The sequence below is a fragment of the Hippocampus bargibanti genome, linkage group LG10 (assembly GCF_051943395.1).
Source record: "Hippocampus bargibanti isolate YZ-2025 linkage group LG10, ASM5194339v1, whole genome shotgun sequence".
Taxonomy (NCBI): Eukaryota; Metazoa; Chordata; class Actinopteri; order Syngnathiformes; family Syngnathidae; genus Hippocampus; species Hippocampus bargibanti.
The window spans coordinates 15,811,770-15,822,906 of NC_142743.1; the positions used below are offsets into that span (position 1 = coordinate 15,811,770).

Below are 11,137 nucleotides of genomic sequence, written 5' to 3' on the forward strand. Positions count from 1 at the left end.
AGCATATGGTTTGTACCTCAAAAGCCGAAAGGAAAAGAAGAAGAGTATCGTGTGTTTGGAGCACTGGACGCAGTGGAAACAAGACGCACAAATGATTGAATTCGAAAGAATAAGCAAAAACCGAAACAAAAAAAACGTTAGATGGAGGACACCGATTCGCTGTGGCGACCCCTGAAGGGAAAAGCCAAAAGGAAAAGAAGCAAAACCCGAAAAAAAGTGCAAAACAAAATATTAATATATCAGATCCTTTCGCTTTCAAAATATTTCTCTATAAATAGTTCTTCCATTTCATGCCACACTTCATAAATTGCGATAATTTATTTTCGAGACCGATCAGTGTGCGATTTACTATCAATAAAGGTTTTTCAAACAAACAGTGTGACGTCACAAAACGCAATGGCAGCTACTGGTACATCTGTGACTGTCCTAACTCCAAATGGAAGGAGGCAGACAATTAAAGTGTCCCCAAATACACCCCTATTACAGGTAATATTCATCTAAACAACATTTCTGATTCGTTTATGGGATGGTTCGTTCTCAGTGTTGAGACGAACAATGTTAGCTTATTTGGCTAACTGTAGCTATTGCTAGTGACAGCTCAGTGTCTGTGTTCCTGGGTTTGGTTTTTTCGGCTTTGATCGCATAATATTTAGTAAATTCAGTTTTAGTTGTTTTTTGTGCAGGTGCTGGAGGAGGTCTGCAAGAAGCATGGATTTAATCCTGATAATCACGGTTTGAAGTAAGTAATTACATAAATGACTGGTTGAGGGGGATGGCTTTTTGCACTCAATCTAAGTTAACATTTGATATTGATGTACGACCGGGAAGTGTAAATTGTATAAAGCAGCCTTTATGAAGTTATGACTCAAGGGGTCTGACTGACCACTTAATAAGTCGACATCATCTTTCACAATGATGCCAACAAATCTAATATTGATAGTTCTCGTTCACAGTTAGGTCACATACCAAGTGGATTTTTGACTATAATTTACATTCAGTTAGTGAATCAATGTTCAGTTAGTGAATCAATGTGTTTTTACAATACAATTTTATGGACAACACTGACACTTTTTTTGAGCAGGTTTCAAAGGACTGTTCTCGACCTAACGCAGCAGTGGAGGTTTGCCAACCTGCCCAACAACGCAAAGCTAGAAGTGGTGCCAAGTACAAGGACACAGACTGTATCTGATAGCCAGGTTGGTTACAAGCACGATGAGCCTTATTCTCGCATTTCTGGGCAAGTTATCTTTTGTGCGACCGGGCGCGTCACTTTTCATTGATGCAGATTCTCCCATTAAGGGATCTTAAACCAAAGTTGTCCAAAATTGGTCCCCATTTGAAGACGGTGTGTTGCAGGTGCGAGAGATGGAAAACAGGCAGGACAGGGGCATTCAGGCCCGGAGCTGCACATGCCTGTCATACACCTTTGGCACATAAACTCACAGTTGTGTGTGTGTGTGTGTGTGGGGGGGGGGGGGAGAATTCCGATATAATCCAGAAAGGACTAAACGCCATAATACCCAACTAATCTATGCGTTGAGTTGAGTTTTTATGGCAATATTTTGTTTATTGTAACTGCGCCCACACTTTAAATGCAATATGTTATGTTGCACCTTCCCAAAATGCCTGATTTACTTGAGCCTTTCGAGTGTGTAAAGGAAATATTCCCAGGCCGCAGGGAGAATTTGCGTTGCCGCGAGAGTGGCTGCCTTTCCAGCACCTCCTATATTTTGCTTTTCTACTTTCATTTCTTTCATAACTTTGCTGCTGTGAAATGTAAATTTCTCCACTGTGAGACTAATAAAGGCAAATCCAATCCAATCCAATCAATAATGCATAATAAATAAATAATGCATTTCTCACAATTAGGTATGTAAATGATCGACATGCTCATTCTTGATATTGTGGGACAAAGCAGTTCATCAAGAGACCAATCAGTTTTCTTGTTAGTTTGTTTTTTATGAGTTTATGGAGGTATGTATTTATTATTCTATAGATATCTATATTTTTTAGATTACATTTTCTATGGACAATGCATTCGACAGTAATTGTAGTTCGACTGTTGGGAAGATTGTTGAATGAAAGTAGACTTCAGTATTTTAATTGAGGTTTCATGCGTTGATTTTTGTATGTGTTTAAAAAAATCTTTTGGCTCAATGATCTTACATTTTCCCCATTAATTCAAATTCCAGTTTGATCTTATTTAGTTGTGAAGCTGGGTAAACATGTGTTTGTCATAGGTGCGGATTGCACTGCAGATGGAGGATGGCTCTCGTCTGCAGGGTGCCTTCTCTTGTGAAAAGAGTCTTTGGGAACTCCTGACACATTTTCCTCAGATCAGGTGTGTGTCGGGCTACATTAAGAGTGTGTCTGTCATTTTTCTTATCTGGCAAATAAACAGAAGCTTATATTTTTCAGAATGTAGGCAAACAATAGTAAAACATATACGGTTCAATTATTTTTCAACATGCGACAATGAACACATTGTTTACAAATGAAGGGATCTTGCTGTTCATCACATAAGCTTTTATTGTTGTTTTATCAGTTGCAGTTTAGATTATCATCTTTTAGGAAAAGTTGTTTTGTTTGGGTGGCATTAAACCACATTAAAGTCAAACACTTAGACAATTATCCTTGTTTTAATTATGTCTCCTTTCCACAGTGTGTCGGAGCTGTTGGAATCTGGGTCCACTCCTGTGTGTGTTTACATGAGAAATGAGGTTCGAAATGAATATTTATTTGTCAAAAAAGCTAAAATATTTTTTTGTTACACCCAACTATTATGTGTGTGTGTGTGTGTGTGTGTGTGTGTGTGTGTGTGTGTGTGTGTGTGTGTGTGTGTGTGTGTGTGTGTGTGTGTGTGTGTGTGTGTGTGTGTGTGTGTGTGTGTGTGTGTGTGTGTGTGTGTGTGTGTGTGTGTGTGTGTATGTATGTGCGCGTCTAGGTGTGTGGGGAAGAGGCCCTCAAGAAGGCCACTCTCAAGTCATTAGGCCTTACTGGAGGAAGCGCCATAGTCAGGTAAACCGCCTTATGATGTTTACCTGTGATTTCCTCTCTATTAAATCCCAGTTACTATGTAAGTCATTACCTTGTGTTGTGTTTATGGTTTTCTCTTAATAGGTTTTTACTGAAAAGGAACAAAGTCCCAGTAGATTGCATGGACACAACTGAAGTTGTCATTGTGCCAGTCCCCTCTTCTGTCACTGAACCCCAAAGTTCAGCCTGTCAGCTTGTCCATATTCCCTCTCATTCTGAAACCTCAGTATCACAAGAGCCAACCAAAAACTCTAACCCTGCGCAGTTAATTGAAACGGTCCCAGTGCGCACTACCCGTACACTTCCTGTCCATCAGGAAAACAAGCGTGATACAAATCAACCAAATGCTCCTCTTGAAGAAAGACAAATGTCAGAAGAGGAGAAGCCAGGACCATCAGGAGTCAACTCCCGCTCATCATCATCGTCGTCGTCATCATCATCATTATCTACTTCTGATCCCGTGGTGCCATTCATTCCTTTTTCTGGAGGTGGTCAGCGCCTTGGTGGTCCTAAAGGAAATGCAGTTGGACACTCGCTCTCATCTTCATCCTCTTCATCAGCGTCAACGTCTGCCGTAGAATCGCCCAAAGCCAAGAAAGCCAAACCTTCCCATAGTTCTGATACTAAGGTATGTGGTGTCGTGTGAAAAAAAAGTTTTGTAGAGTCTTGTGAAAATAGGTTTCCTGTTTTTCTTTATTGTACATACAGTAGGACCATGATTCACAAGTGCTTTAAAGGACAACCGACACTATTTTTTATTTCCTAACTGTCATCAGAAAAACGTGTTATAGCATCTAAAATACTCAAAACACGCACCCTGATATTTTTAGTCAAATGCAAAACACCAATAAAAATTACTTAAAGTGTGGTAAAACTGCAAAAAATTGAGCTGCGAATTGTGGATTTTCAGAAAGTCCCGCCCCCAGTTCGTGACATCACGCCAGGACGTCTTGCCTTGCTCGTGATTCAAAACAATGGCTTCAGATTCGGAGAAGATGCTTTCTTGTTACTAATCCAGTTATGAATATGATTCAAATAGTTCTGAAGAGGAAAGCATAAATGTTTGCAATCGATTAAAGGAATCCTCCCCTTATCAATTCGAGCCGTCAATGACAGCAATGTAGCACCCAGAAAATGCAGAAGATGGCGCCCAAGCTCCGTTGGAAATGGGCTGATTTGTCTGCTGGGAATTTGTGTCAGCGAATATCAAATAGTTGTCTTGGTGCAACACACAACGATTCACTATCGCGTTATTTATGTGTTTTCCTTCTAATTTCGCCATCAACACGGATCAACACCAAGTGTTCAAACCAAACAAAGTACCGCAAAATGCATTGTGTGTCACTTTCTCGATCAGGGGCGTTCCAAACGTGCCGTCACGTGGGGATCGTCATCAACTCGAAAACAAGACTTCCCGGAATATTCAGCGCGAGTCTGTGTACTTTCAACCGTTTATTGTATGGTCCAAACTATCAAACACAGCGATTAGAAATGAAAACACTTGGAGATGCTCAGGACCCGTTCGCGATGCACTTAACAGTGTGTAGTGTCATCAGAATGCCATGTTGAGGCGCAGGAAACGGCACATTTGATGCAACAGCGCGATGCCTCGAATGTTCAATTCCATGTTCAATTCGAGTGTGCCGCCATTGTTTACTTCTTGGTGAACGGCTTTGTCAGCATTTGTAAATATGGGCAAGGATGCACCAGGGCACCGTTGTCCATTAGTGCTGCCTCACGCACATTCAGCAATTAATTAAGTCTCAAATCAACAACATTTACTTACTCTGCAGTATCAAGCCACTGCCAAAAAGTCAGACGAGATTATGGATAAAGCAGAAAAGTTCCTGGCGGTACATACTTGCAATCTTAAAATGAAAGTTGCTGGGAATTTGTCAGGTCTTGATTTTGGCTTTCACACTCTTATCACTTCAGCCTGTCGAGAGAGAGCCTCTCATCTACCACCTTGAGCGCGTGTGCCAACGCTCTGAAGATGACGCAGAGCTGCCAGATGAGTTTTTTGAAGTGACCGTGGATGATGTTCGCAAGCGTTTTGCTCAGCTAAAGAGCGAGAGGTTAGTGGATGAAAATGAATGTTGTGAAACAGGATATCAATTTTACAGTATGCTAAACGTTATCTATGGGCACATTAATTATACACGAAGAGCAAATATCCTGATAACACAATGTCAAATTCTGAACTTGTCTCAACTCTTGATCAAAGGTGAAACACCAAGTTGCACTTGAAGTGGCATTGATTGTTGACAAAGGTCGCAGATGTTGTTGGGGCCTATCTCTGGCATCGTCAGGCCCTCAGCGGGCGCCACACTAAAACAGTTGTTAACCAATCGCAGTACACACATAGAACAACCATCCGCACTCATGCTCACACCAAGGACAATTTTAGTGTCAAAGTCAAGGCCTGTGGGCCAAATCAGGCTCCCCGCATCATTTCATTCGGCCCGCGAAAGCAAATCAAGCATGACAAGTGCGATGGTGCGTGCTAAAGTCGAACCAAAATTTCAAATTGGCTCATGTCAACCACAATAACAGTCATTATTCTTGACTTCAGATTTTAAAAACTAGTTATCCATTAATTTGTTGTGCATTCTGTTTGTAATACGTGGAGGAGGTGAAACATTCTCATGGTTTTCCCAAATTCATAACAGCCCTCGACAGAGAGGAAACCGTAACTACAATGTGGCCTGCAGCAAAAAATGAGTTTGACACCCCTGATTTAGAGTGCTCAATCAGATTTTCATTATTTTGATATTATTTCTTGAATGGATGTTAAGAGCAATGACAAGTCTCTGTAAAACTCTTTGCTTCATCATTTAAAGCCAGGTTTACAAATTCTGTCAATCAGAAATGTTTGGTTTTCGTGTGATCATTCATCGATCATCATAGTTTACACAGTGAGTGTGTGTTTGCATGTCCAAAGGTTCAGGCACAATAAAACAAAAATGACCAAAAAATGGAGAATACAGCACAATGTGCATAAAAAGTAAAAATAATATTTTATAATAGCACATCATACTCCCACCCCAACCCCATCCCTCTTCAATTGCTGCTGTGGACTGCAAATTTCCCCATTGCGGGACGAATAAAGGTATTCTGATTCTGATTCTGATCATAGTACAAAATTAGTATTTCATAACACTATTTGTCATTATTTTAAAGTTTGACGTGTGCTGTTCTAGTCTTCCAGTCATTTTGTTGTGATCGTTTGTTCTTGAGAAAATAGACAGTTTTAGCAGTGAGTTCAACTGTGTTAAGAAGACGTCTGACCTTTTCAATAACTAATAATACTGAGAGAACCTAAGCAGCTGAAATATGTGCAATTTATTTCCAATCAAAGTTCAAGTTCACCTTCTGCTTTTTATATATTCTGCTAATCAGATAATGGCATTGCTGTTTGTCTCTTATTTTCTTTAGGAAGTTGTTGGAGGAGGCACCGCTGATGACTAATGCTCTTCGAGAAACACAAATGAAGGAGAAGATGGACAAATACCCCAAAGTCTGTGCGCTGATACATGCTCTGACGTGTGTCATTGTCATGTACCTACATAGGCTCACTCTGCCTTTTTCTCCAGGTTGTCCTGAGGATCCAGTTTCCAGATCGACATGTTCTACAGGGCTTCTTTAGGCCACTCGAGACAGGTTTGTGTGTGTCCCTACCTGCCTTTACATCTCTCTCTTGCTCTTTCTCTCGCTCGCTCTCACATGCCTGAGCAATTCCTCCCGTCATAGAGTCGTTGGTGTAGACATTGCCACTTGTCCTGTTAAGATCATGTCCTATGAGAGTCGAAACAAAGTTTACACACACACACTAGCATACACAGGCATGCGCTCACACAAATTTGCGTTGAGTTTACCTTCAACGTTTTCCTTCAAACTTGGAACCAACGAATATTGTTTAACGTACCACCCACAGTCTAATTGGATTGGATTGGATTTGGATTGGATTTGCCTTTATTCGTCTCGCAGTGGAGAAATTTACATTTCACAGCAGCAAAGTTATGCAAAGTTAAGTTGGTTAATGAGATAAAATTCAAGTTTCTGATTCACTAGGAAACAATCAAAGAGAATGAGCAATTCTTCACCTAAGCATAATATCTGAGAAGAGGACCTCAGAGAAAAAAAGACAGCTACAGTGGCAGAATGCGAGACCCCCACTTCACAGGCTCTGATTTTAATGTTTTATGTTTTTGGTCTAGTTGGAACTTTAACGGATTTTGTAAGGAGCCATTTGGAGGATCCGCTGCTCAATTTCTACCTCTGTAAGTGATACGTAGTCAGATGGTGTCTTCACTCATGTTACAGGAATTGGAGTAGATAATCGTTCATTTGAATTAATCCTTCGTTTTCCTTTATGTTTATATTCCGTCTTATCGTGCATAATGTTTTACGTTGTTTATTTTAATGAAGACAAATTAATTTGCGTTTGTTAAAACTCAATCAAGCGCAATTTTGAGGGCAATAAAATCAGCATTAGATTACCAGTATACAGTGATACCTCAGTTTACGAACTTAATTGGTTCCTAGAAAGTGTGTGTAAGGTGAAAAGTGTCATCCAAACATTAATTTCCCATAGGAAACCATTAAAAATGAGAATAATCCGTTTCCAGGTCCCCATAAAACATAATTTTCTCCTAAATAAGCCTTACAACTACACAAAATATACCTTATTGTATGTATAATAAATGTGCTGTTGTATTGTAATTAAAGAAATAAACTGTACTGTATAATAGTCGTTTTATTTACCTTTGTGATGGTCGATGTAGTTGCCTCTTGATGATATCCGAGTGAAGTTGCCGTGCTTTCTCGGGGATAATACCCTCACACACTGTCCCCTGCTAGCTGCTTTTCATTAATCCAAATCAACAGAAGTTGTTCAACCTCTTCTATTGCCTGAGACTGTTGCTTAGACAACACATAAACACCTTTAGCCACATGTAGCAATGGTCGACTTAGCATATTGGTACTTGGACGCTAAGTCACACAAACGCACACCTCGTTCGTGTTTCTCGATCATCTCCTTCTTCTGCTCGACCGTAATTTTGTTTTGTGTCCTCTTCGGCTGAACACTACCCAGTGGTGGGGTCTTTTTTGATAAAAAAAAAAAATAATATCCACTCGATAACAAACCACGTCTGCACTGAGTGAGAAAGAAAGTGGGTGTGGAAAACTAGTCCGCCAGCCACGGTGGTTCGATTCGACCGTGTGGTTTGGTGTTCTTCCGCCGAAAACTAGTCTGACAGCCATTGTGGCGAAAACTACTTTGTATGCCAAGATTTTATTCTTGCGAATTTAATGTTCGTAAGGCGAAAAGTTTGTGAGCTAAAGCGTTCATAAAACGAGGTATCACTGTATTTCATAATTCTTCAACCCAACTCAGAACCAATGCAGAAAATGATGTACAGTACTCACAAAAACTTTCCAAATCTTCTTTTATGGTAGTATTATAAGAACAATTTACTTTACAGTGGACCTCACTGGCCGACTCACATTCACGGAGTTAAAAATAAATAAATGGAATGGAAGAACATAGTTTAGCTTTTTTAAAGGATGTTTTCCCCCCCCATTTACCAATGTGAATTTTGAATTAAAGTATAAACATGTAAAGTGCAGTGTATGTTTGAGCAACTCAAGTGGATTTCCATTTTTTCAGTTATCACACCTCCCAAAAGAATTCTGAATGATCCTGCTATCACACTTTTTCAGGTAAGAAGCATCACTCAAAAAGCAAAGTTATTCAATTGAATAATTTTATCCACGAAATCTCTTCTCTTTAAAAAAAACTACTTTCACTATCATTGAAATGGGAGAAAGTACAGAATGAAATTTCTAAAAATGTAATCAAGTTGAAAATCTACACTTGGAATGTAGATTTTTTTGGGAGCCACCCTGAGGACGAATTCACAGCAACAAATATAACCTAAAATATGTATGGAGCAAAAAAAGCGTGTACTGCGTTAAAGCACAACTGAATGGCATGGCGTCTATGTTTGGGTGAACATTTTATGAACTATGCTCTCGTTGTTCCATCTGAGCTGAGCTCCGCAGATCTGCACTCGATGGATAGATTCCCGTAACCATACTTATCATCACTGTCAGCTTATCTTATCCAGTGTAAAGTGTCCTTGAGAGTTTTGAAAGGCGCTGAGAAATAACATTTTTATTATTATTATTATTATTATTATTATTATAAAGCACAGTATGCATCTTAATTCTGTACCCATATTGGCAACCATCTTGTAAATTGATGTATTGAATCTTTGTGTTTTCATCAGGCTGACCTGTTTCCGGGTGCCCTGGTGTACCTCGGCTCTGACGTGAAGACAGGTTTCGATTGGTTTTATTTCCTTTTTGTGTTCATTTGAAAGATTAACTCAATTTCAATAAAGTTGGGACCTTGCATTACACAAAATCTGAAATATTTATTGCTGTCCCGACTTGATTAGAATTGAGTTTGTACATCCCAATGTGTCATGGTCTTCATCATTTGTCTGTGTCTACAGAATTATACTTGAAGAAGGAACTCCTCGAATCTTCTGTCTCTGCTTTGCAAGCAAACGAATCGATTGCAAGGTACGTCACTTCATCTGTTAAATATACTTAGTGACATCACTACTGGAATGTCTGAGTTCGACAAGTCCAATTTTTTTCCGGTTTGAAGAGGAGTTAGGCCAGGATCTGAGGAAACACATTAGAGTTATCGATGGAAAGGTTTCTTCATCCGTCATCTATACTTCTTTGAAGGTATCAGATGTTTCCCTCCTCATCTCATTTATCAACATCGCAGGGACAATGCTAGTGGGCCTCAATCTGCAGTACATCTGCACCTAAAAGCGAGCAACCACTCATTTGACGACAGACAGTGAGGTTAAAATCTTAGCTAAAGAAAATAGAGGTTTGGAAGGGGAGTTAAAGAAGCAATTTTTGTAAAGCAGCAAAACCCTTCACTATATCATCACAGGCTTAGTCATTCTAATTAGGTGATACCAGAGCTAATGGGGCAATCAGAGCCAGGCATGCATAGACATTAGAGGTAATCAGACAGAACAAAAGAAGTAATCAGATTACCTTCAGGGAGGAGTCTACTGCTCCCCCAACCTTAGAGACCTATCAGAGCAGAGGTCTGGACCGCCACCTCTGTCCATTAGGGATATATATAGGGCCAGCGTTACCAGCACAACTTTACTTTGCTGACCAAGCTCTTTGGGTGAGGAGCGAAACGTCCGACACATCAAGGAAGTACAGATGACGGCTGAAGAAACCTTTTCATCGATGGACCACCCCTGTACTACTGAGAGCCTACACAGACGCACGTTAGAGTTAAACTGCAAGAATGCGTAACATAGCATATCTCGAGATACCCCTGTTCGCAACACCTCGCCAAGCAGAGACCACATATAGGTTTCAGTGACTTGAACTTGAATTATTATGGAGCATTGCGTACAAGAAGCACAATGTTACAGTCCTTGGTTGAAGCAGGACAATTTATATATATAATATATATTGTATGTATGTTAGCTTTGTAAAGGGCTGATAACGAGCCTGGTCATTTGACAACATCATATCCGTGCTTTGGTTGTGGCTTTGGTATGTGTGACAATGATCACACAGCATCATGTGTCCTTGACTCGCATTCCAGTCTTTTTTTTTTTTGTTAACTTTTTCTTTCTTGTCCCACATCTGTAACCAACCTCCAACATCCCAGCTGCATGTTCCAGTCAGCAAAGCATTCCCCCAGCTCTTTGGACACTCGAGAAGCCCCGTCTCATCATGAGCCAACCGCAGACACTGGCGCAACCTGGCAGGATGATGAAAATCATCAGTCAACAAACAACCAAGCTGCTACGCCTAGCAGATCTGACATTGGCAAGGTGCCCAAATGGCTCAAGCTTCCAGGTGAGAATGCAACTTTACCCGGGGTTGATACACACACACACACACACACACACACCAATTGTTTGATTCCACGCATGATGCAAAGTTGCTGACGAAATGTTCTCCACAGTTGGCAATGCATAACTTGTGCAAGCAGCTGTGCAAACATTTCATAGGCCATTGACGCATAATTATTTTAGATTATGTG

At 40.2% G+C, this 11,137-nt stretch overlaps 1 protein-coding gene across 1 annotated transcript in view; it reads left to right on the forward strand.

The window, feature by feature from the left end:
• The first annotated feature begins 381 nt into the window (after positions 1–381).
• The window catches only part of aspscr1 (ASPSCR1 tether for SLC2A4, UBX domain containing), an 11,654-nt gene continuing 898 nt past the window's right edge, over positions 382–11,137 (forward strand). The window contains exons 1-15 of the mRNA XM_089006151.1: positions 382–486; positions 684–739; positions 1,082–1,196; positions 2,241–2,341; positions 2,663–2,720; positions 2,945–3,018; positions 3,121–3,664; positions 4,972–5,111; positions 6,472–6,553; positions 6,630–6,696; positions 7,254–7,316; positions 8,708–8,760; positions 9,330–9,381; positions 9,558–9,627; positions 10,760–10,950. Coding sequence (XP_088862277.1) covers positions 397–486; positions 684–739; positions 1,082–1,196; positions 2,241–2,341; positions 2,663–2,720; positions 2,945–3,018; positions 3,121–3,664; positions 4,972–5,111; positions 6,472–6,553; positions 6,630–6,696; positions 7,254–7,316; positions 8,708–8,760; positions 9,330–9,381; positions 9,558–9,627; positions 10,760–10,950 — 1,756 coding nt within the window. The 5' untranslated portion in view covers positions 382–396. The remainder of the gene's footprint in view (positions 487–683; positions 740–1,081; positions 1,197–2,240; positions 2,342–2,662; positions 2,721–2,944; positions 3,019–3,120; positions 3,665–4,971; positions 5,112–6,471; positions 6,554–6,629; positions 6,697–7,253; positions 7,317–8,707; positions 8,761–9,329; positions 9,382–9,557; positions 9,628–10,759; positions 10,951–11,137) is intronic.